Raw genomic sequence first — 26,850 nt, forward strand, 5'->3', positions numbered from 1 at the left:
TAAATAGGAAGCACAGGGAAACTAAGACGAAATAGTTGCAGGAAAAATGTGAAGACATCGAAAAAGATATGATTGTCGGAAGGACAGACTCAGCATACAGGAAAGTCGAAACAACCTTTTGTGACATTAAAAGCAACGGTGGTAACATTAAGAGTGCAACGGGAATTCCACTGTTAAATGCAGAGGAGAGAGCAGATAGGTGGAAAGAATACATTGAAAGCCTCTATGAGGGTGAAAATTTGTCTGATGTGACAGAAGAAGAAACAGGAGTCGATTTAGAAGAGAAAGGGCATCCAGTGTTAGAATCGGAATTTAAAAGAGCTTTGGAGGACTTACGGTCAAATAACGCAGAAGGGATAGATAACATTCCATCAGAATTTCTAAAATCATTGGGGGAAGTGGCAACAAAACGACTATTCACGTTGGTGTGTAGAATATATGAGTCTGGCGACATACCATCTGACTTTCGGAAAAGCATCATCCACACAATTCCGAAGACGGCAAGAGCTGACAAGTGCGAGAATTATCGCACAATCAGCTTAACAGCTCATGCATCGAAGCTGCTTACAAGAATAATATACAGAAGAATGGAAAAGAAAATTGAGAATGCGCTAGGTGACGATCAGTTTGGCTTTAGGAAAAGTAAAGGAACGAGAGAGGCAATTCTGACGTTACGGCTCATAATGGAAGCAAGGCTAAAGAAAAATCAAGACACTTTCATAGGATTTATCGACCTGGAAAAAGCGTTCGACAATATAAAATGGTGCAAGCTTTTCGAGATTCTGAAAAAACTAGGGGTAAGCTATAGGGAAATTCGGGTCATATACAATATGTACAACAACCAAGAGCGAATAATAAGAGTGGACGATCAAGAACGAAGTGCTCGTATTAAGAAGGGTGTAAGACAAGGCTGTAGCCTTTCGCCCCTACTCTTCAATCTGTACATCGAGGAAGCAATGATGGAAATAAAAGAGAGGTTCAGGAGTGGAATTAAAATACAAGGTGAAAGGATATCAATGATACGATTCGCTGATGACATTGCTATCCTGAGTGAAAGTGAAGAAGAATTAAGTGATCTGCTGAACGGAATGAACAGTCTAACGAGTACACAGTATGGTTTGAGAGTAAATCTGAGAAAGACGAAGGTAATGAGAAGTAGTAGAAATGAGAACAGCGAGAAACTTAACATCAGGATTGATGGTCACGAAGTCAGTGAAGTTAAGGAATTCTGCTTCCTAGGCAGTAAAATAACCAATGACGGACGGAGCAAGGAGGACATCAAAAGCAGACTCGCTATGGCAAAGAAGGCATTTCTGGCCAAGAGATGTCTACTAATATCAAATACCGGCCTTAATTTGAGGAAGAAATTTCTGAGGATGTACATCTGGAGTACAACATTGTATGGTAGTGAAACATGGTCTGTGGGAAAACCGGAACAGAAGAGAATCGAAGCATTTGAGATGTGGTGCTATAGACGAATGTTGAAAATTAGGTGGACTGATCAGGTAAGGAATGAGGAGGTTCTACGCAGAATCGGAGAGGAAAGGAATATGTGGAAAACACTGATAAGGAGAAGGGACAGGATGATAGGACATCTGCTAAGACATGAGGGAATGACTTCCATGGTACTAGAGGGAGCTGTAGAGGGTAAAAACTGTAGAGGAAGACAGAGACTGGAATACGTCAAGCAAATAATTGAGGACGTAGGTTGCAAGTGGTACTCTGAGATGAAGAGGTTAGCACAGGAAAGGAATTCGTGGCGGGCCGCATCAAACCAGTCAGTAGACTGGAAACTGGCAGAACCGTTACTAGACCCTATTATGCTCCATTGCTGGATTATTTGAAACCTGAGTTGGCTGAAAAAAAGGCCAAAGTACATACGCAAAAATTGTTCTCGTTGACATGGATAATGCACCCTCCCGCACACCAGAGATAACAATGGCGAAAGTGCATGAAATGGGCTTTGAAATGGTTCCTCATTCACCCTATTCACGCGACTTAGACCCAAGTGACTTCTTCTGTCCGATGAAATAAAAAAGCAGGAGGTTCGCTGGTCCGAATGACTGTTCCTTAAAACAGACTATGTCAAGAAATAAGGTGAGTTGTTTACAAAACAAATATTTTTTCTTGACTTTTTGCCAGACGTCAAACCACCTTCATATAACCTGGGAATAGTGTATTGTTTCGTCAGGGTCTACCGTATCTTCCTTCGTCGTCAGCGTTGTCCTTGCATGAGGCACCGTTATACCAAGTGGAAAGGTGCGTCGATCTTAGAGCATGAGATATGGTAACGTTAAGTCATTGACAACACACAACGGTCACGGTAGCACCTGATTCCAGAATAGCTGCAGTAGTTAGGATCTACGAACTACCCCCTCTTGAACAGGTCCCCAAAACTTAACTCGTAACGAGATCCCTTCTAAGCAAATTGTCATAACGATCGTCTGTAAAGGCTTCGTACAACAATAAGAAATGTTTCAGTTTATGGAATAATAACAGATACGGCCAAACTGCCTTGTTTCTTCTGTTTTATTTAACGCAACTTAGTTCACAGTTTTATTTCGCATTCACCACTCATTCACACTCTAATGTGGAGTATATGCGAGTGCCTGAACCCTAACCCAAGTTTCATCGAAACCCTTTGATAAACAGTTTTGGTTGCTCGACACCAACAGTCAATGATAATGATACAGTACTTTGTAATTGACTCTTCCAGTTTAGCCACCGCCTCCACGAATGTTTGTTAGGAGTAAGACAATTACACACTTTTCTCTCCGATCCGCAATTATTAAGAGTTCGCGTGTGAGTTAACGTTTTTCTCCTTTTCATAAAAAAAAAACTGTCTCAATACCGCGTCCCTCGTGAGATGCGTACAGATTTATCCCGGAATTGACCGCGTGTACTCAGTTTAATGACCACACTTCGCTATCCGCGGTTTCGTGTACCTAAATGTCCTTTTGTTACTCTGATCGTATACCGCAGTTATTTAAAACTCCCCACTATATTTTTTTACAACGCACAATTAGCACTTCTTGTTTTTTTTTTCTAAGGAGTAAACGGAAAAAATGGCGCCGCATCATCGGCTTCGTCGATATAAAGCAAAACACCTCAATATGCCCAATTTTACCTCTTCTTATAGGATCGGTTACCTTACTCATTAATTTACTACATATTATTTCCAATAACACTAAACAGGTATAGCCGTTACATTTTAATTGTATTCAAAAGCACGTTATTATTATTGTGACCGACCAAATCGTAACAAATCGCACGGCGTGCGATTTTAACGATGTTTTACACTCGCCCAGCCTTTATTCATGCAATATTATATATAAATATACAGACAGGACCGAAAGATCGAGCTCTCTACCTCAACCAATAGAGGCAAATACGCTATTCAAGTTCCGTTGCATCTATCTTGTAACAAGGGGGCTTGATAACACACCACAGAATGACTGCGACGGAAACGAATATGACCCGTGACAATCTAGTACCCACGATCCAAGTGCAGTGTTCCCAAAATCAACTTCTTCTATGACCATGTTACCTGTACAGCCTCTGAAACCGCTGCGTCAAGCGAGCCGTCACTCGGAAACACCTTTTTCTCTCGCGCGTAATTAAATCGACCCGTTAACGGGTTAGACCTCGAGCCAAGCTGTGCCCAGAGAAAGCACGGGAGTGGGAAGTGGAGTCATTACCGCCATCGGAAAGTTTTGCGCTGCCGTTCTGGCACGGCAGCAATTCGTGCGGCAGCATCCTATTGGGCAGAGAGATGGGCAGGGAGGGGGAGGCGGGGGTTAAACGGGGAACGACTTTCTGTGCCATTTCCCGTAATGGGCGGTCCCCCCGGGCCTATCCATCGCGAACGTCGCTTTTAGTGCCGTGTCAATGGGCCGTTACATGACAAATCCCTCGCCGGCGCCAGCACGGTGGCAGGTAGGCTGGCCCGCAGAACAAGGTGATCGCGTGCAAACTGGAAAGAAGCGAGAGAACAGGAGGCCGGAAATAACGGCCCTGTCCAGACCAACCCATCCGTGAATCATCCTCCACTCCAGTGGGCAAGACATTAAACTGCCACTATCGTCTCAATGAAAACGTACTACGACTCAATCATTCTTTAACTCACACAGGTTGGCGCACGGAGAACCTCTCACGAGTACTAGATTGCTCATTGTCGCCCGCCAGTTGTCATCTGTTGTTTCGACTTGGTTAAGGCCTATGGTTCGGTTTTACAGAGAGTACTCTACTGCATTGGCACCTTACTTAGCTTGCATTTATCGCGAATCTCTTGCCCAACGTAAAGTCCCGAGCGACTGGAAAAAAGCGCAGGTGACGCCTGTATATAAGAAGGGCAGAAGGACGGATCCTCAAAATTACAGACCAATAAATATCGTTAGCACCGGTTTGTTGCAGGATTCTTGAACATATTCTCAGTTCGAAAATAATGAATTTCCTTGAGACAGAGAAGTTGCTGTCCATGCATCAGGGGCACGGCTTTAGAAAGCATCGCTCCTGCGAAACTTCACTCGTCCTTTTTTCACATGATATCTTGCGAACCATTGATGAAGGGTATCAGACGGAAGCCATATTCCTTGACTTCCGGAAAGCGTTTGACTCGGTGCCCCACTGCATACTCCTAACTAAGGTACGAGCATATGGGATTGGTTCACAAGTATGTAAGTGGCTCGAAGACTTCTTAATTAATAGAACCCAGTACGTTGTCCTCGATGGTGGGTGTTCATCGGAGGTGAGAATATCATCTGGACTGCCCCAGGGAAGTGTGGTAGGTCGGATGATGTTTTCTATCTACATAAATGATATTTTGGATAGGGCGGATAGAATGTGCGGCTGTTTCCTGATGATGCTGCGGTGTACGGGAAGGTGTCGTTGTTGAGTGACTGTAGGAGAATACAAGATGACTTGGACACGATTTGTGATTGGTGTAAAGAATGGCAGCTAACTCTAAATAAAAATAAATGTAAATTAATGCAGATGAATAGGAAAAAGAATCCTGTAGTGTTTGAATACTCCATTAGTAGTGTAGCGCTTTACACAGTCACGTCGATTAAATATTTGGGCGTAATATTGCAGAGCGATATGAAGTGGGACAAGCATGTAATGGCAGTTGTGGAAAAGGCGGATAGTCGTCTTCGGTTCATTCGTAGAATTTTGGGAAGATGTGGTTCATCTGTAATGGAGACCGCTTATAAAACACTAATACGACCTATTCTTGAGTACTGCTCGAGCGTTTGGGATCCCTACCAGGTCGGATTGAGGGAGGATATAGAAGCAATTCAGAGGTTTCATCATCACGCGAGTGTTACAGAAATGCTTCAGGAACTCGGGTGGGAGTCTCTAGAGGAAAGGAGGCATTCTTTTCGTGAATCACTACTGAGGAAATTTAGAGAACCAGCATTTGAGGCTGACTACAGTACAATTTTACTGCCGCCAACTTACATTTCGCGGAATGACCACAAAGATAAGATAAGAGAGATCAGGCCTCGTACAGAGGCATATAGGCAGTAATTTTTCTTTCGTTCTGTTTGGGAGTGGAACAGGGAGAGAAGATGCTAGTTGTGGTACGAGGTACCCTCCGCCACGCACCGTATGGTGGATTGCGGAGTATGTATGTAGATATAGATGTAGATATCTCAGTGAGGTGCATCCTCTTCGAGAAAGAATCTAAATAGCGGAGGCATACTTGTACAGCAGTTCATTTAAGGAACCGTGACACATTTTTGCAAAGCAGTTTCCTCGTGTTTCCGTACCAGCATAGAGCAATAAAGAGGATTTGCAGATAAAGAGATGTACTACAGCAGTGGTTGCAAACACAAAAGAAAATCGTTGCCCCGCTCGTTCATACATCTGCTGTGATCGTGTATATTCGAGGACGAATGATCCAGAGTCCGAAAAAGGGTACAAGCAAATGTCGCAATAAGCGAATGTTTTGCGCAGGTTTTGCCAACGTATTTAACACCACATAGGGATGTAGCGTTACATAATGACGTCTAAGAACTGAAGGAGGAAGATGAAGCAAAACGAGTGAATTGCTGTAAGTGGCTATGCCAACTAGTTTAGAGTGGAATGTAGGACTCGCTGCTGTATTTCATGAATGATGAAGCCCGGTTATATCTGAGGAGACATTTGACCCCTCAGAACACTAGATGCTGGTCAACATACAATCCGTATACAATTAAAGAGGAACTCCATCACATTGAAAAAATCGGAGAGTGGTGGGCAGTGTCTACATTTTTTGAAACAACAATAAACACTGCTGTGTGTATGCGAATCTTTTAGGTATTTTACGCACAATTGACCCCCTATGAACGTACATATGCTGTCTTTCAATACGATGCGGCGACCTGCCACACTACTCGCGAGTTAGTCTCACGTATTTATGAAGTTCGTTAGTTAGTTAGTTAGCTAGTTTCATGTTTCATGCATCTTTTTGCACGATAAATCTTCATGATGCGGAACGTGTCACTTTACATTCATATTGCACATTGATTTATACATCCATTTGCACTCTTAACATCAAAGTATAATTATTTTTCCCCCGAAATGAGAACAAGATATACAGATTGAGTTAGCAATTGCTACCCACCATCTTTTACACATTACAGACATAGAAATTCTTTCACCGAATGGAAGGAGTTGTCAAGGAGAAACTTTTTCAATTTATTTATCTGGTATCAACGTTCGATAACACACTTGTTAGGGGTTGCGGTTGTCGACCGCGGTCCGTATTAGCATCGCTGGACCCGCGAGTCACGACCAGCGCCGCTCCACGGCTTGTATCAAGTTTGTAGTGAGCTCTCTTCCACTCTTGCTAAGGACGTCAAGTAGAAAAGTAGCATATCCTTCCTCTAACAAGACGCTTAGTAACGCATGGCCTAAGTGAGGTCTCAATAGTTATCTGTTTATAATTATTTTTTTGCAGCCAAGAAGAATCCTGTACAGCCAGTTAAGTACAATATATATTATTTTTTACCAACGACTTGTAATTATTTTAGTCGTTGCAGATCCAGACCATGCAGCCAGCACCTTATCGACGTTACTGACAAACTTGCTGTTATTTATATGTTTCTATTTAGCATTGGCCACCAGTCAACATTGGAGTCGACTCGTCCGTCGTCATCATAACATTTTGAAATTTTACCTTGCTGTCTGTTAGACATTTTATATCACTGGGTAAATGGTCAAACATTTCTGTTGCAGCGTTGTGCACCCCTTTCTGAGCTAAAGACAACCTTAATGTTGAATGATGAATGTCATTTTTTTCCGTCTAGTATTGTAATTATATACCCCATTGTTCCTTTTGAACTGTAGTGGATTATTTACAACAAACATAATGAGGAAATAAATATATTGTAAAGCAGTAGTCAGAATGCCCAACTCCTTAAAGAGATGTCTACAAGATGATCGCGGGTGAGTACCGCATAGTATTCTTACAGCACGTTTTTGGGCAATGAAGACCTTATTTTTTAAAGATGAGTTACTCCAGAACTTTACTCCGTATGACATTACTGAATAAAAATAATCAAAATATGTTAACTTGCTGATTTCTCGGTCCCCAAAATTTGCTGTGATTCTAAGTGCAATTGTGGCTGAAATAAATTGTTTTAGGGGCTCCAAAATGTGTTTTTTTAATTTAAATTCTCATCAATATGGACACCTAATAATTTGTGTTTATTCACATATGCATCTGATTATAGGATATAGGTTGCGTTTCAGGACTTAAAAACGGGTATCATAATCTGTTATGAGCTCGTAAGTGGAATACATTGAGTAGGAAATTCCGTAGTGATGAGAATCAGCAAAGATGAAGCCCCTTCTAAATATCATCGGAAGGTAAAACTTTGAAGAAGTAAAAATGTATGCACTTAGGAGTTTTGGTAACAGGAAATGGAGTTGTGTGGACGATATAAGAAGCTGAATAACTATCGCTAAAATAGCTTTAGAAAAGATGAAATGTTTCTTAACATGAAAAAAAACTGTGATAGAATTAAAAAAGAAATTCTCGAAGTGTATCATGTAGGATGTAAACCTGAATAGCAGCGACTCATTAGCAGATGACAAGATAGAGGAAGAATAGTTACGAAATGTGGTTTTACATAGAAATTCTAAAAGTTAAATGGACTGACATAATGACGAATGAAAAAGTTCTTCTAAGAATAAGAGAGGAAAGATAATTAGTGTAAATGAATAGGATAAGGAAAGCGTATTCGTTGGGTCATAAACTGCGAACAAATCGACTGCAGCGAAACGTGATTAAAGGAAAGTTTATAGCGGCAGAGAGAGAGGTAAAAGTCGGTATGCTGGATGGCAGTAAAACTTGATGGAGTTAGCAGCACGTTAAGGAGGAGGCACAGAACAGAAAAATAGAAAGCGTCCAGTAGGCACCTGTTATATGACAGTTGTAGCGGAGGAGTAAACGGTTTCTTTCTCTAAAACTACGTTTCTGCAGTCCATTCTCTGCTGCCATAATAGTTTCCGTTTTCATATCTGCATAGTGTAGAATGATACGAAACTCTCGCTAAACTCTAGGTCATTTTTTACAGACGTTATGTTTGCCCGACTGAATGCACATCATTTTTTATGACATTTCATATGAAATTTGCAAGCATTGGTTGGAATACACACACTGAAATTCTGAATTTATTGGGATTCTTCTTTTTAGTGAGTCGATAACAATCTTTTGGAAGGCATTTAAATGGGCGGTACTAACCTCAGTGAGGTACACAGTTAATATGCTGATGCCTGGTGCTCTTAAGTCAATATTGCCAGACGAGATAGTATGAAACGGGCAGTGAAGGAAATGGTTCATGGTCTGCTTAACACCACATGCACAGGTCAGTCCTTTCTGCCCCCGCGTCTCCATTTTAACGTACCCAGTTCCTACAAGAAGACTGTTAACAAATATCCATGTCAACCAAAGTAGGCTGTTTCCTGGCGATAGTTCCTGTTCTGGTGGTATTCCATCACGATGAGACGTAAGTCTGAGGACGTGTAGGATGCTTTGGCGAAATGCATTGTAGCGGCTCTACAAGCACAACTACGGTCCAGCAGTTGCTAACGGCACTAGTGGCGGGATGAAACGCCTTACGACAAGATGACCTTACGAACGTTGTGACCAGCACTGGAACTGGTTCGAGAGCGTACATTGCCATCCTTGGTAATCACAGATCCTAGTAAGAACCATGCCCCGACTTTTGTCTTGCCCGGGAGAGCTTCATAAATCGCGGTGACTTCAGTGTAATCATTGTCTTTAAATGAAAGCGTGATTTTTGTTCGTCTCATTGTGCGTTTCTTTCACTCGCCTTCTATACTATACTGTAGCAGATTTTTCTATGTATGGTCGAAGGTTCATCAAGTTGAGTCACTTGCCAGTGACATACCATGCTGAAGATTCTTTCGTCCTCAAGTTTCACCTGGATTCAGATAGGAGGATACAGAATCAAATACACTGAAGAGCTAAAGAAACTGTCACAACTACCTAATATCGTGAAGGGCCCACGCGAGCACGCACAAGTGCCGCAACGCGACGTGTCGTGGGCTCGACTAATGTCTGAAGTAGTACTGGAGGGGACTGACACCATAAATCCTGCAGTAAGCGTACGAGGGGGTGGAGATCGTAATTACGCACGTGTGGGGAGTCGCATTGTCCTTCTGGAATTCCCGAAGTCCGTCCGAATGCACAATGGACATGAATGGATGCATGTGATCAGACAGCATGTTAGAGTCGTATCTAAACGTATCAGGGGTCCCATATCACCAGCTTGAGCAGTCCCCTGCTGACATGCAAGGACCACTGATTCATTAAGGTTGTCTCCATACCCGTACACGTCCATACGCTCGATATAATTTGAAACGAGACTCGTCCGACCAGGCACCATGTTTCCAGTCATCAACAGTCCATTGTCGGTGTTGGTGAGCCTAGGCGAGGTGTAAGGCTTTGTGACGCGCAGTCATCAAGGGTACACGAGCGAGCCTTCGGCTACGAAAGCCCATCTCGATGATATTTCATTGAATGGCTCGCACGCCGACACTTGTTGATGGCCCAGCTTTGAAATCTGCAGCAGTTTGCGGAAGGGTTGCACTTCACTCGTCGTTGGTCCCGTTCTTGCAGGATCTTTTTCCGCCCGCAGCGATTTCGGAGATTTGATAGTTTACCAGATTTCTGATAGGCGCGTTACATTCGTGAACCGGTCAACCGGGAAAATCCCCACTTCATCGCTACCTCGGAGATCCTGTGTCCCATCGCTCGTCCGCTGAGTGTACCACCACGTTCAAAGTCACTTAAATCTTAACCTGCCATTGTACCAGCAGTAACCAATCTAAGAACTGCGCCAGACACTTGGTGAATATAGACGTCGCAGACCGCAGCGCCGTATTGTGCCTGTTTACATTGTATTTGAATACGCATGCCTATACCAGTTTCCTTGGCGCTTCATTGTAGAACATACCTCGCAGAACCTGGCAATAGATAATGTCCGTGGGAGTCACATTTTATAGTGGGAACACATTCTTGAAAATAAAGCATTTAAAACATACCGTTTGCAAATGACCTGTCCCGTAACATTATCATATTTCGTTTTAGCCTTCTCACATTGTCACTCACAAGCCTTTTCACATAACTTAATGGAAGTCCAAATTGAAAGAATTTATCGACGCGGAGTGATAAGCGTACATCAGACATGTGCTACGTACAGCAGACTCACTCGTAAACATTAGCGTGATTACACGGCGAGTTCGGATATAATAACTTTCCATGAGACAGGAAAGCTTGTTACCACCTGCCATCACGGATTTAGAAAGCATTGCTGCTGAGAAACTCAGTTAATATCCCACTTAGTATGGATGGAGAACAACAGGCAGATTCTATAGTCGTACATTTCCGGAAAGCGTTTGATACGTTTTCCCACTGCAGGCTGTTGAAGGAAATCCGAGCATACCATATAGGTTGATCAGATACATGACTAGCTCGAACACTTTTTAAGTAACAGAACCCAATTCGTTGTCATCGACTGCGTGTGTTCATGAGACATATGGGTATCTTCAAGGGTGCCACTGGGAAGTGTGGCAGAACAGCGGTCATAGTTTACCAATTTACGGCTGTTTGCTGATGACGCTGTGGCGTGCGGGAATGAGTCATCGTTGAGCCACTGTAGGAGTATACAAAACGATTTAGACAGAATTTCTAGTTGATGTGATGAATGTTAGCTTCCTTTAAAATTAGAAAAACGCAAGTTCATGAGGATGAGTTGGGAGAACAATGCTGTAACATCCGAATACAGCATTAAGAAGATGGTGCTTGGCACGGTCACTTCAATTAAATATCTAGGCGTAATGTCGCAGAGTGGTATGAAATAGAACGGGTACGTCACATTAGCAGTAGGGAAGGCAAGTGCTCGACTCCCTTTTGTTGGGAGAATTTGGGCAATATGTAGTTCGTCTGTAAAGGTGACGGTGACCCATTCCAGAATGGTGTTCGAGGGTTTGGGATTCCCAGAGGGTTGGATTAAAGGAAGATGTCGAAGCAATTCCGATGTGTGCTGCTAAATTTGTTACCGATAGGTTCGCTCAGTACGCAAGCACTGTGGAGAACCTTCGTGAACTCAGATGTGAACCCCTGGAAGGAAGACGACGATCTCTTCGCGAGGCACTTCCGGAAATCTGGAGGACCGTCAGTTCACGTCGAATGCAGAACGATTCTGGTGCCGCCAACGTCAAATTCGAATAATGACTACGAAGATGCGAGAGGTTAGTCCTCGTATGGAGACAGTTGTTTTCCCTCGCTTTGTTTGCGAAAGGAACAGGAAAAGAAATAACTTTTGCAAGTACGTGGTACACTCCGCCACGCACCGCACAGTCACTTTCGGAGTTCGTATGTAGACGAAGGTGTAGATATAGATGTAGATTTCATATCCAGAGGTGTTTCGAAACTACTATGTCTTTCGTGAATTCATTGGCAGTTAGCTTGTTAAACTTATCAATTTTTACTCGAAATAAACAGAATTTTTGTGAGTAACTCATTTAATATTATAATACTTCCCCATAGTTATGGGGAACCGTATCAAAGTAATATTTTTTTCTTTTTTTATTGAGAGGAAACTGAAAATCCCTATTGACACATTTCCATATCTCACCAGAAAGAACTGGTGTTAGAAATCTAGTGCGATAATTCATATCTACAGCTCAGATAAACTTGGAAATCTGCCTAATATTTGAGACACCATGGTTTTATGTTTTGCCAGTGAAAGATTGCCGGCCGTCTGGGTGAGGTCGAACTTTCAACAGACGAAAGGTCAAAAGTTGGCTCAACGCTCTCTGCTTTTGTCTCTGGCAGAAAATGTTTTATTGTCGCTACCAGACTATTCCACTTCCTAACTTTTACGGCGGTTAGCAATTCATATTAGGTGACAACAGAAGAGAAAGTTTTAAAGACATTTGGCCTCTCTCTTTAGAATTAAGAACTGCATCAAGTAATTATTCAGTTTTACAGCTATTTACGAACCTCGTAACTTGGGACTTAAATTGTAATAAGAAATGCCGCTTACAGCGGGGGGAAGCCACATTAAAACTTCTTAAGTGGGCTCAGATGTTCCAATTAACTGAGTTTAGAATCGTCTTCAAGATCAACTGTCGTTTATTAACGGAAAAGAATGCATCTTGACAGAGTCTGCAGTGCCTTTTTACTTACCATGACGTGCTCAGTTAACTTTATTCCATATTTAACGGTTACAATGGCAGTTAGGATTCTCACATCAAAAAAAGATAAATGTGTATGAAAAGTGAGTGAGTGAGCTCTCCTAGAAACTCTTTACCGTCTGGCGTATTTGCATAGTGAAAAATTTGAAATATGACTACATTAATTATTTGCTCCTATTGCTATGTAGTATATTAATCTGCGCACATAAATCTCTTGGTTGATTGTCTCATACAGAGAAATAATGAAAGAATAATTTCGTTTCCTTTATATCTTATTCTGCTAACGTAAATTTCCGGAGTCCCAGATATGGGCTCATATGCAACACAAAAGAATTTTAGTTTGGAATATTTTTTTTTGTAATATTATTCAGATAATAATGCCTCCTCTAATGTAGCTTACTGTGAGACATATGGCGAACCCCGACAGAAGAACGCGAAATGCATGGAACCACAGAAAGCAAACTTGTCTCGCTGGCACTGTCTGCGTTTCCGTAAAGAGGAAGCAACTGAACGTCCAGAGGGTAAAAAATTTATCGTTGTCCAGTTAGAGATCGCAGAAGACAATGTCTTGAAATTAGCTAGCTACACGAAACGCGTAAAAACTGGAACTGAGATACAAGGTTTTTCACTTCTTTTTTGCTACATCCTACGCTTCCAATGACCCTTCAACCTCGTGACCTTATACTGAGTACAATTATTAAAAGAAAATTCAAAAGTACCTGATTTCGCAGAACGTCTCGGGAGCTTTTATCTTCTTAACGGAAGCTTTTCAACCCACAGAACTTACGCTGCAAAAAGAAAGTTATCCCAAACTACCTACATTAGTTTACCTGAAGCTCTAAGAGACATTCTTCTGAAGGTGTTCCACTTTCCAAAGAAATGAGGTAATGTCATCAGTTTGTTATTACTAGGAAAATAACTGAAAGACACGAGGAGTCTAAGGAATGGTACGACACAATAGGGATCCTGTGATACGGGGAGGTACACTATATCCAGTTATTATAATCTTGAGAACAGTTACAAGGTAAAGAACAAAAAGCCATGTACAAAGAAGGTGTTTCGTAGTGATATGTTTGTTTATACACTGAAGCGCAAAGAAACTGGTATAGGCATAAGCATTCAACAACAGAGATATGTAATTACTCAGAATACGGCACTGGGGTCAGGAACGCCTATATAAGACAAAAAGTGTCCTGCGCAGTTGTTAGGTCGGCTACTGCTGCTACATTGCCGGTTTATCAAGATTTAAGTGAATTTGAACGTGGTGTTATAGTTCGCGCACGAACGATGGGAAACAGCATCTCCGAGGTAGCGATGAAGTGGGGATTTTCCTGTACAATTATTTCACGAGTGTACCGTGAATATCAGGTATCCGGTAAGACATCAAATCTCCATCACTACAGCCGAAAAAACATCCTGCAAGCACGGGACCAACGACGACTGAGGAGAATCGTTCAACGTGGCGCAAGTGCTACCCTTCCGCAAATTGCTGCAGATTTAAACGCTGGACCATCAACAAGTGCTAGAGTGCGGACTATTCAAAGAAACATCATCGATATGTGCTTCCCGAGCGGCAGGCCCACTCATGTACACTTGATCACTGCACGACACAAAGGTTTACGCCTCGCCTCGGCCAGTCAACACCGACATTGGACTGTTGATGACTGGAAACATGTTGCCTGGTCGGACGAGTGTTGTTTCAAATTGTACCGAGTTGATGGAGGTGTAAGGATGTGAAGACAACATCATGACTCCATGGACTCTGCATGTGAGCAGGGGACAGTTCTAGCTGGCGGAGGCTCTGTAATGGTGTGGGGCGTGTGCAGTTGGAGTTATATGGGACCCCTGATACGTCTACATACGACTCTGACAGGTGACACGTACGGAAGCATCCTGTATGGTGACCTGCATCTATTCAGGTGCATTGTGCATTCCGAGGGACTTGGGCAAATCCAGCAGGACAATGCGACGCCCCACACGTCCAGAATTTCTGCAGAGTGGCTCCAGGAACACTCTACTGAATTTAAACACTTCCGCTCTCCACCAGTCTCTCCAGACATGAACATCATTTAGCATATCTGGGATTCCTCGCAACGTGCTGTTCAGAAGAGATCTCCACTCCCTCGTACTCTTACTGAGTCATGGACAGCCCTGCAGGATTCATGGTTGACAGTTCCCTCCAGCACTACTTCAGACATGAGTCGAGTCCATGCGACGTCGTGTTGCGGCACTTCTGGATGCTCGCAGGGGCCCAACAGACATTAGGCAAGTGTACCAGTTTCTTTGGCTCTTCAGTCACCGTTTTAAATTTACGACTTTGAATAGTTTAATAAGAACAAAGAACGTTGGCTCCCAACTTCGAGGATCTGGAACTGACAAGGTATTTTCACGGAGATAATTATGAATTCATAGTACTGACTGCTAATTTATAGGGATCAACCAGTAATACTACATCAGTTATGACACCACGATGTCTAGGAGAATATTTCGATGTACTAATATTAGAATTTTAATTGTTATTAAATTAGACAGGTACACTTTTCAAGAACACGCAGCCTCAGATGCCCAGTCGTTTCATGTTATAGTAAACAACATGATTAACAGAGGTTGAGTAGTCCTATCCTATAAGTTGAACGTTAATGTAAGGCAATAACAACACATGGTAGAGATAGTAGTGTGCTAGCAGAATGCATCGCGATAGTTTAAGTATATGTTAGTTTTGCTAAGCAAACACTAAGTCTAATTTCTAGTTATTTGTCGGATCAGTTACAGACGAAGCACAGATCTCCATTTATGTAACGGGGACAGCGGATATTATGCGATTTCACTGGGTGCACGGATGCCGAAGACACTGAGGACTGACTAGAAAGAAATATTAAAAATCGAAAATCATACAACACGATAGTTACTGCTTGATGTGACCTTGTTGTCTTCCACGGCAAGCTGAACTAGTATAAAGTTCTGTGGGTTGCAGGCAGTGAATTCGCCGAAACGGCGAAATGCCGATGAATGTTCATCCTATCGTCTTCGCGCTATTTCGGCGAAAGCACTCGACAGGAAACCTGGGGAGTTTATATTAATTTGCAGCTCAGTGATCTAACGCTATCTCGGACAGTGGAAGCCATAAATCTGCGTAACGTCATGTACATATGGTTGGAGCATAACGAGTAATGAATCTGATGTTGTATGATATATGACGGATTAGATAGAAAAGCAACTGTCGCCGACTTGCTTAGAGATCATCGTCCATGGTGACTTAGACAGGGAATGTCGTTTAGTGGACTCTTAGAAGTGAACAGACAATTGTTGTAAATTGCGTTTGCTATGCACTGTGAAGCTTACCTATGATTACTTGCACTTGACATTGAGAGCCTCTTTTGTGTTACAGACTTCTTTATTCAAGTATTCACGAAGACAAATAAACTTTTTTTAACTCATTTGTGTGACTTCGTTACTAATTTGTTGGTGTGTTGTACAACCTTCTTTCTCCTATCCTGTTGCCTGACCCTGAGCATAGCCGTGTAATAGTGGCAGGGAGACATTGTTTTAGCGGTGCACTGCACCAGAAGCCGTCTCACGAGCTCACAAACTCGGCCAACTGCAACAACAGAGGCAACTCGGCCTCCAAAGCAGTAGCGACGAGGCCTTTACGAGACTGTCGACGAGGGTTTACAAAAGATAGCATCTTACAACCATGCGTTCCCATGCTCCCTACGACGTACCACCGCTGTGGAATGCGAATTATAACGTGACATACGAAATATCACATTGTTCGTCATGTTTAGTCTCTATATTCCCCAACTGCTGGGGCTTTACATCAGCTGATATTTGCTAAACAATCTTCTTACCACGGTTGTGGACTTGTGCGCAAATATTCCGTCTTCTAGAATGCAATTTCCCGTCAATAAGTCATAAGGCCTGAAGGGATGTGAGCGGTCAGTTGCAACACATGGACAACAGTTTATTTGTGTGTTATGTAAGCATTACAGGTGCTCGGAAGACCCAGTAAAATGTCCCTACAGCAAAATACTACAACCGTTGGCCTACTATTCATCCTGTTTACGCAATAATTCGATAACCGACCAACGCTGGACGATCATTTGGTTCAAATGTTTCAAATGACTCCGAGCACTATGGGCCTTAACATCTATGGTCATCAGTCCCCTAGAACTGAGAACTACTTAAACCTAACTAACCTAAGGACATCACACAACACCCAGTCATCACGAGGCAGAGAAAATCGCTGACCCGACGATCATTTCTGAGCACCCGTATGAAAGAAATATTTTATGCACGTTTATTATATTTTCCGATATCGACAATGAAATTTGACTCCTGATGGAAAATGCTTATCATAAAACGAACGCGTACAGGAAATATAAAGCAGAGCCCGCACTTAGACTGGAACCAATTTTTCGGGTCACACCTGTTGCTTGGTGACATTTCTATTAAGTTGTATAGGCTGATAAAGAACATTTTAGGATAAAAAAGCGTAGCAAAACAATTTCAAGCGTCTCGCTTTAATTGTTGACAAAATTCAGTCAGTTAGGTAATAAGAAATTGTTGTCAAACACCAGTATAAACCACGACGGAAATTCTGGACATGCACTTAAAATTGTGAAATTGAAACTGGACTTGCAGTGTTATTTTGAATTTAAAATTACACATCACAGAAGTGCTTTAACATAGGAATCAGAACTGTACAGGAACGGAAATATTGATAGTGAAAGAAAACTAACACATAAATGGCATTCACAAGGTTGCTAAAGCTCTCAGCAATAAACGTCAAAATGACTTCAAATAAACGTTTCCATAGAACATTCATAAAACTCAGTAAAATGTTTGCAAATGGAAATACGTTTCTTTGAACGTAGAACATAAAAATGTTAATGAGATCGTACAAGATTGAGTAGTTACGATATTCAGGGCGTTCACCCTTTTAAATATCAGAGTTCATGAGCAGCAATAATTTTATTGCTGCGACATTTCAATGATATTTACTGGATCTCTTGTGCACAATGAGTGCCCTTAATTAACTGAAATATATACGAATACATACGTCGCCCTCACGTTTCATGTTGACCGTTGGAAATGAATGCAGCGTAAAGAGTTCAGAGAAGTTCGTGGTCACTGCACGTTTAATCTGTAAATCAAGTATTTTATGCCTTTAAATATCGCCGCTGCCTGTTGTTACAGGCCACTAAATTATTTTAAACGACCAATTTAAGGCAAACACTTGATTATGGTAGAAACTCCACAAATGTAGCAATTAATATGGAAATCTCGGCAAGTTCTATAACTGGAAAAATTCCAAAGGCGCGTGGCATATGAGGAGCAAACAGCAAGCTAAAAGGCACAATTATAACACAGCGGAACAGTGACCTAAATCTTGGGACGATAATTCTGTTCCAGGCGGCTCCAAAAATACTTCCAGTCCTAATTATCTTGCGCAGTACTTTAAGCTCTTGTTGTTGTCAGTTTACTAATTTAAGATGAATAAGTTTTATAACTCTGGTCTCTGTAAAATACAGAAACTTTTGTTCCTTTTTTGTTATACAGACTTCCTTAATAGTTCTCGCTTCATGTCTGCAAAAATTTAGTTCTGGTTTGTCTAGTTTTCTGATATTATTTTAGACCTGAAAATAAGTAAGCGTCTATGTTGTCATTGCATCATCTGAAAGAAAAGACAAGTAACTAGTATTCTGCAAATACTGAACTTATATGCTGACTAACATCGATCGTCGATATGCCGCTCAGTTGGTTATGTAAGCGATCTTTTTATTCTGGCGCTAAAGTATCAAATCGAACTGTAGATTCAACCCTACACCAAGTAAGAAAGGCCATGTTTAGTGGGCAGCAAGTAAGACTAATTACAGTGAAATATGTAAATGTGACGTGCTATCGACTGGAAAGCAGTACTACGTGCATCTAGTTACTACAGAAGGACCAATGGACACATGACGAGAATGTAAAAATGAAAACCACTGACTATGCCTCGCGTGCCTATACGAAACATTCTGTAGCAAAAGGCGGAATTGCTCTCATCTATCTGATAAACATAAATATGATTAAAATTGTTCTGAAATTTCGTTTCTTCGTATTATTTCATACACTCAGTAACAATATCTTTTTTCCAAAGGGAAAAAAAAAAACTTTCTAGCTGTTCAACAGGCTTATGGACTCCGCATTGGCTTTTTTAAGCTCTCTTCTTCTAGTTCCGTAAAAGGTAATTCTGATACGTTCAATGTCTGTACTTAGAACATACTGTGAAACTACAGTCGTGCTTTTTTTCTTTTTTTCCCTTGTCTCTACTTCTGATCCTGAAAGGGTGGCTCACTGAAAGCTCTCATTATTGGTCTTCTGTTTCATATTATTTACTGATTTTTATTTGTACTATGACAATGTTCCTCATCAATTCTAAATTAACTCTTGAACATTTTTTTCAAGTTTCGCAGATTTTACTGGTTAAGCCTCATCCGTAGCCGAGGTCTATAACGCGTTCCATTGCTGAGGCATCCAGTTCGAGTCCTGGTGGAGAAAGAAATTTTCACTATCGTTGTTTGGCTAGCAAGAGAAGGTGATGTGGTGGCGTGAAGTTCCTAATCACCAGACCTATCGCCAATGTCTTGGCTTAAATTACAAGCCTCCCCATTGATTTTCAGTGCCTGAAACCGTGTGACAATTTTGGCTGTGTTCCCATCCGTCTGTTGAGAACTTTAACATCGGCGATCGGCTTGGTGCTATTTAAAAAGACTGGGCCAAAGAATAGGGGATGCAACAGAACACACAGCGATAGGGGAGTACCGGCTTTGTAGCAGGAAAAAGAGAGGACAAAAGCTCCGGAATTATACAATAACTTTCAGATTGTAATAGAAAATGCTCCGGATTTATAGTACAACTTTCACCTTTTAATAGAAAATATTTGTCAGAAATCATTACAGGAGAATATAAATTTGAAAAACGTTTTGGGCACAGGAAGATACGAGCCATACTAAATCTAAGTGAAACAGAGAATCCGGTATTAGATAGGGGAATGTAAGTCGCATTCAGGATCAGGTATTGATTCCACAGTAAGTAATGATGAAGAAAAGGCTGAAGTCAATCGTGAGGCAGGATCATTGAGTAAAGAATTTGGATACCGATATACTGAGAAATGATGGTATACACTCCTGGAAATGGAAAAAAGAACACATTGACGCCGGTGTGTCAGACCCACCATACTTGCTCCGGACACTGCGAGAGGGCTGTACAAGCAATGATCACACGCACGGCACAGCGGACACACCAGGAACCGCGGTGTTGGCCGTCGAATGGCGCTAGCTGCGCAGCATTTGTGCACCGCCGCAGTCAGTGTCAGCCAGTTTGCCGTGGCATACGGAGCTCCATCGCAGTCTTTAACACTGGTAGCATGCCGCGACAGCGTGGACGTGAACCGTATGTGCAGTTGACGGACTTTGAGCGAGGGCGTATAGTGGGCATGCGGGAGGCCGGGTGGACGTACCGCCGAATTGCTCAACACGTGGGGCGTGAGGTCTCCACAGTACATCAATGTTGTCGCCAGTGGTCGGCGGAAGGTGCACGTGCCCGTCGACCTGGAACCGGACAGCAGCGACGCACGGATGCACGCCAAGACCGTAGGATCCTACGCAGTGCCGTAGGGGACCGCACCGCCACTTCCCAGCAAATTAGGGACACTGTTGCTCCTGGGGTATCGGCGAGGACCATTCGCAACCGTCTTCATGAAGCTGGGCTACGGTCCCGCACACCGTTAGGCCGTCTTCCGCTCACGCCCCAACATCGTGCAGCCCGCCTCCAGTGGTGTCGCGACAGGCGTGAATGGAGGGACGAATGGAGACGTGTCGTCTTCAGCGATGAGAGTCGCTTCTGCCTTGGTGCCAATGATGGTCGTATGCGTGTTTGGCGCCGTGCAGGTGAGCACCACAATCAGGACTGCATACGACCGAGGCACACAGGGCCAACACCCGGCATCATGGTGTGGGGAGCGATCTCCTACACTGGTCGTACACCACTGGTGATCGTCGAGGGGACACTGAATAGTGCACGGTACATCCAAACCGTCATCGAACCCATCGTTCTACCATTCCTAGACCGGCAAGGGAACTTGCTGTTCCAACAGGACAATGCACGTCCGCATGTACCCCGTGCCACCCAACGTGCTCTAGAAGGTGTAAGTCAACTACCCTGGCCAGCGAGATCTCCGGATCTGTCCCCCATTGAGCATGTTTGGGACTGGATGAAGCGTCGTCTCACGCGGTCTGCACGTCCAGCACGAACGCTGGTCCAACTGAGGCGCCAGGTGGAAATGGCATGGCAAGCCGTTCCACAGGACTACATCCAGCATCTCTACGATCGTCTCCATGGGAGAATAGCAGCCTGCATTGCTGCGAAAGGTAGGTATACACTGTACTAGTGCCGACATTGTGCATGCTCTGTTGCCTGTGTCTATGTGCCTGTGGCTCTGTCAGTGTGATCATGTGATGTATCTGACCCCAGGAATGTGTCAATAAAGTTTCCCCTTCCTGGGACAATGAATTCACGGTGTTCTTATTTCAATTTCCAGGAGTGTAGTTTCGAAGTTGTCTGAGGCTGTACGTAATGCAAACACGAATATTAATTTAGAGAGTTTAGACGCAGGGGAATGGACATCTTTAGAAAAGGACAACCACAGAAGTTAGACAATTGTAGGTAGAAGGAAGATAACTGCGAAGAAACAGCGGGTTATGAAGGGAATAGTTAAACTGATCAATGAAAGAAGGAAATACGAAAATTTCCAGGAATAGACAGTAATGCAAGTCAGAAAGGTACAAACAAAAGGGAAAAGCAGAGAGCCTAAAACGATACAGCTTCAGAAAAACGTGAATAAATGGAAAGTTAAATGGTCGTCAGATGGACAAATTCATTTTATATAAGTCAAAACAGCCCTCGGTGAAATTAAAATTGAAGGCGTCATAATTACGAGTGCAAAAGGAATTTCGGCTGATAACAGCAGAGAATACAACTGAAAAATGGAAATAGTGCACTGAAGGCGCCTACGTGAGCGAGGAATTTGCTGACGCCATACAAGGAACAGAGTGCGTCGGATTGAAATACGTGGTAGGTACAATATTAATTAGAGATGGACTAGCAAGAAGTGAGACATAACGTTCCTCTGGAATTTCTGAAGTAATTTGGAATGTGGCAAACTAAGAACTACTCAAGTTGGTGTGTACAGCATATGAAACTGTAGACATATCATCAGATTTTTGAAAAAAAATGTCATTCCACAATCTCAAAGATAGTTACGGCAGACGGATGCGATATCTACAGCATAATAAGCTTAACAGTTTTCAGATCAAAATTGCTGACAATAATTGTAAACAGAGAAATGGAAAATAAAATTGAGGATTTGATAGAAGACCTGTTTGGATTAGGAAATATAGAGACGCCAGAAAGAGAGTTCTGATGTTTCGCTAGATAATGGAAGCAAGACTTAAGAAAAATTAGGAGAGCATGATTGGATTTTTCGACTTGAGTACATCACTCTACAACGTAAAAAGATGTAAGACGACTGAATTGGAAGTAAAAGAAGTGTCACCCATTACTAAAGGCGGATGAATACAGTATGTACAGCAATGAAGATAGAATGATAAAAATGGAAGTGCAAGAAGAAACAGATAGGATCAAAACGTTTGCAGACAGGGATGTAATTTTTGACCCACTTGTCAGTGTCTGCAGTGACGAAGCAACGGCAGAATTAAAATAAAGGTACAACTCAGGATGAAAGGATATCACTGGTGGTATTTACTGATGACATTGTTCTCCCCATTGAAAATGAAGAAGAATTGAAGGGACTATTTTATGGACTCAACAGTCTAATGAAGAACACGGACTAAAAATAAACCAAAGAAATAAGAAAGAAATTATGAAGATCACATATGAAATAAGCGATAAATTTAACATCAGAATAGAATACCACGAAGTAGGTGAAGTGAAGAACGCCTGGTAGCTTGGAACCAAACTTACACATGAAAGACGAAAGCGGGAAGTTTGAGATATTGTGCTATAGAAGGTTGTTGAAAATTAATGCGAACCGATAAGGCAATAAATTATGATAATCTGCAAAGAAAGGTCGAGGAAGGGACACTTGCAAATCGCTGACTAGAAGAAGAGACAGGATAACAGGACAGGTGGTAAGATATCAGGTAATAACTTCCAAGATATTAGAGGGAACAGTAAAGGGTCAAAACTGCAGGGGAAGGCGGAGATTGGAATATGAGCAACAAACAATTAAGGACATTGGGTGCCGGTGCCACACGAACATGAGGAGGTAGGCAATGGAGACGATGTCGTGGAGGGTCGCATCAAACCAGGCAAATGACTGATGAGACAAAAATAGAAAGCAAAAGAAAATAAAAAAGACCTCAAGCACTGGGCTTCAACCTCTCCCGTTTTCGTCATCCTCGTACAACACTCACACTGTATTACACTACGCTCACATGCATTTCAGTTACCTAGACATACCAGATACACGTGAGACATTCGTTCACCGCAAGGAAAACCGCAGCTGTATGGATACAAGAAAATTCTTTCCGACTATGAGGTTAGTTGTAGACATAAAGTTCGGTGTCGCATGGTGTAAGATCAGCGTGACTAGCGCCAAATTAGCCCCACACACGATGCAGTTCAAGGAACGGGAAAAGTGTGTGCCAATCAGCGAGCTGTTAGGTTGCGCTGTGGTGTTGTTCTTCATTATAACATGATCCGCAGACAATTTTTGGATGACTTTACACTGGAAAGAATCATCAGGAAACTGAAAGTAGGTTGAAATGTGACGAGAGAAACACCAGGCGTTTGGCATTGCTCACAACATTGCGCAGCGTGGATGGACAGCGTTCCGAAACAACAGGCACAGTTGCCCGAAGGAAGGGGTGGTCGACCGCGATCAACTACAGTAGCAGATGACCAATACGTAGTCCAACAAGCAAGAAGGGACCCACGGCAAATATCGGCCGCAATTGCGACCACGTTTAACAGTTCAAAGTACCCAATCTCGCGGCACACACTGGCATGGCGACTGTATGGGTGGGGTCCTTCTGCCTTCTCCGTTGAAAACCACATGTTTTCAGAATCGTTTACGATGCTGTCAAAAGCATAGGGATTAGCCCAATGACAGTGACTCAGTGTACTCAGAGGATGAGAGGAGATTCATTCTGAGTGATGATTCTGGCCCAATGACAGTGAGGTCAAGTGAACTTATCGGATGAGAGCAGGTTCATTCTGAGTAATGACTGTGGACGTACCCTCTTGTGGCGAGAGGTATGAACACGGAACGTGCCGAAGATCATTGTCGATCATGATCGTTTCGGTGGATCAGGTGTCCTGGTGTGGCCACGCATGATGTTACAAGAACGATCACATGTGAAGGTCCTTCTCACTGTTTTCTTCAGCTGCGTCGTGAGTTCCGGCCTTATGGTCGTACGGTTATAGGAAATACTAGCTGGAAGTTCTGTTCCGTCTCTAGTGACCTCGATGTCGACGGGATATTAAACCCAATCTTGCTTCCTTCCTTCTTTCCTTTCAGAATTGTAACAAACCTACTCGTGGAAATTGCATCACTATAATGATGGCGCTTACACCTCAGTCTTTGTTCGTGATCTTTTGGCAAAAACCAAAACAGCTAACTGCCACAGTATTCGCCACACAGGGCCCCCTGCGACTTCTTTCGATTCCCGAGGCGGAAGAGAACCATTCAAAGACGCTGTTTTGCCGCCACTGATAAGAAAAGAACATAAAGAAAAAGAAGTTCCAAAAGTGCTTTCAAGATTGGAAAAAGCTCTAGCATAAGTGCTTTCTGTCTGAGGGGGCTACTCTAAATGGGACGAAATTGATGTTGATGAATAAATAAATATTCTTTAAGAAAAACAAAAATTATCGTTTCTGTTTGATCACATCACATGATTACACTCGAAACTAGCAGGAATTCACTTCTCATGGTCGGTGTTCACAGTCATGTAGAATTTCTTGAAGGACATCGTATTCGCCGTTGACTAGAAATTATTTATTTCACTTTTGCGCTTTCGACCTTTGGCCCATTTTCAGGTGATACTGCAAAAGATTTTGCTTCAGCACACGTCAAATATAAAAATCCTTCGATATGCACAAATACCATAGCGAAAACAGGCCTTTCCACATTAGATATACAGTAACATCAAACGAGCGTGAAGCTCTGTACGTCTTGAGTAGGTATAAAATACGTGTAATGTTACTATCGACGTAAATCGTTACAAATCGATGTTACAGCTATAGTGTCCCTTTTGAAATATTGAAGCCGATATATTTGAAGTAAATAATAAAAGGACTCTGAATAATATTATATGGACATAAACGACAAATTAATTATGAAAATGTATTAAATTAGCTTCAAAGAAAGAGTATATCGATTGCAATGTAATAAACAGACATTATTTATATTAGATGAGATCGTAGCGCGTAACGTTCTCGAAACTAACATTATTATCTTTGTTATTACATATAAGAGAAAAAAGATATTTAAAATCACTTTGAGTCAGATACTTTCTTCTACCGTATGTAAGGTACGCTTGCTATTGTAAAGCGGTAGCTTTTGTTCTATTTGTTCTCGGTCATAGCGAATAATTAAAGTGTGTATTCTGTGCGTAGTGGAAATATATTTACAAAAAGTGAGTGCGTTGTGTTACTTAAAGAACCCATGCCAACAAGTCTTCCTGAATTAATGATCGCAAGAAGTTATACAGCATTTTTTCAGTCTCTGCGAAGCGAGCAGCGGTGAACTTTGATTGGCAACAATTGGCTGCCATTACGCGGCGTATTTAAATTTATTTTGTTGTGTAACATATCACCACAGCCGGAGCAGAAAGAAAGACTTCAAGTTATTCAATTAACTAAAGTGCAAAGCTTCACTAATTTATTTCGTCAAAAAATGCATACTTTCAAAGATACCACTTATTCTAGGTCAGTGAACATAGCCTGTATTACATTTCGCCGAAAGCATTTGAAACAATTTGTAGGAGCCTGGCGCTCATTTGAAACATAATTTAATATTTATCTTTGGCCACCTACAAATTAATATATATATATATATATATATATATATATATATATATATATATATATATATATATATATAATCCCTTTCTTGTGTTTCACTTAATAATAATAATAATAATAATAATAATAATAATTAATAACCACACAAAGGAAGGGATAATATACAGCACACTGTTCACATGTAAATTAAGGCCGTTGGTGCAAAAATACATTCAGAAATCACGAGCGGTTTGAGAATCACAGGAGTAATTGGAGAGTTCACAAATGTGCAGATTTCGCCCTTACCGTAGTCGCTGTCTTCAGACACGTCGGAGCCGCTGTCGGATGACGCGGCTGTCACGTGACCCTCGTCTGCCGGCAGCCGGTCGTAGCCCTGTTTGGCACCGTTACCTGCAACACACGTCTCCTTGTTAGCTCCCGTCGCCGTAGCTGCCACGACTATCTAACGTCCCCAACTGTCAGTAGCTACGTAGTGCACACTACTCGCACACTGTTGTGTATTTAACGGTAGTAATAAAAGTAGTTCCGTAGGTTTATTCATTCGTGGATCACTGCAACAAGGACAATGGACAAGAATTTAAGAACGAAAAACTTAATTCATACATAAATAGGCGTTCAGGATGATGTCTGGTGTCCGGATCCGCACGTAAGATCTGACCAGTGACGTAATGCAAAGATGCTGTAGAGAGGCAATACTTGCATAAATATTTGAAACATATTACCTGGGAAGGCGAAGTGGTACTGCGGCAATAGTGGGAACTAGCATGGTCACCTGACTTGGTACAGTCACAATCCGATTAAAATAGTGTGCTACGTAGCAGTGCAGGCATAGGAGGAGAGCACCAGAAATATCTTCGAGGGCAGGCGCGACGGCTTGTGGTAACGTGATCAGATTCGTTGACGATGAGAAACAGAAGCTATTTATTGTGTCGGCAGAAAAAATGGGAATGAGCGTTAGGCATAATTGGCCGGGAGGTCCTTTACGTGGGAGCACCGGCCACCTTGGTGTAGGTCTTATTACATTCGACGCCACATTGAGCGACCTGCGTGCCG

At 42.2% G+C, this 26,850-nt stretch overlaps 1 protein-coding gene across 1 annotated transcript in view; it reads right to left on the reverse strand.

Annotated features, from left to right (window-relative positions):
- LOC124788418 overlaps nt 1–26,627 on the reverse strand; it is a 253,392-nt gene extending 226,765 nt beyond the window's left edge. Inside the window, exons 1-2 of the mRNA XM_047255684.1 lie at nt 26,612–26,627; nt 26,083–26,187 (exon numbers count right to left, since the gene is read on the reverse strand). Coding sequence (XP_047111640.1) covers nt 26,083–26,187; nt 26,612–26,627 — 121 coding nt within the window. The remainder of the gene's footprint in view (nt 1–26,082; nt 26,188–26,611) is intronic.
- Nucleotides 26,628–26,850: the final 223 nt, after the last annotated feature.

This window comes from Schistocerca piceifrons, chromosome 3, assembly GCF_021461385.2.
Source record: "Schistocerca piceifrons isolate TAMUIC-IGC-003096 chromosome 3, iqSchPice1.1, whole genome shotgun sequence".
In the NCBI taxonomy this organism is placed as follows: domain Eukaryota; kingdom Metazoa; phylum Arthropoda; class Insecta; order Orthoptera; family Acrididae; genus Schistocerca; species Schistocerca piceifrons.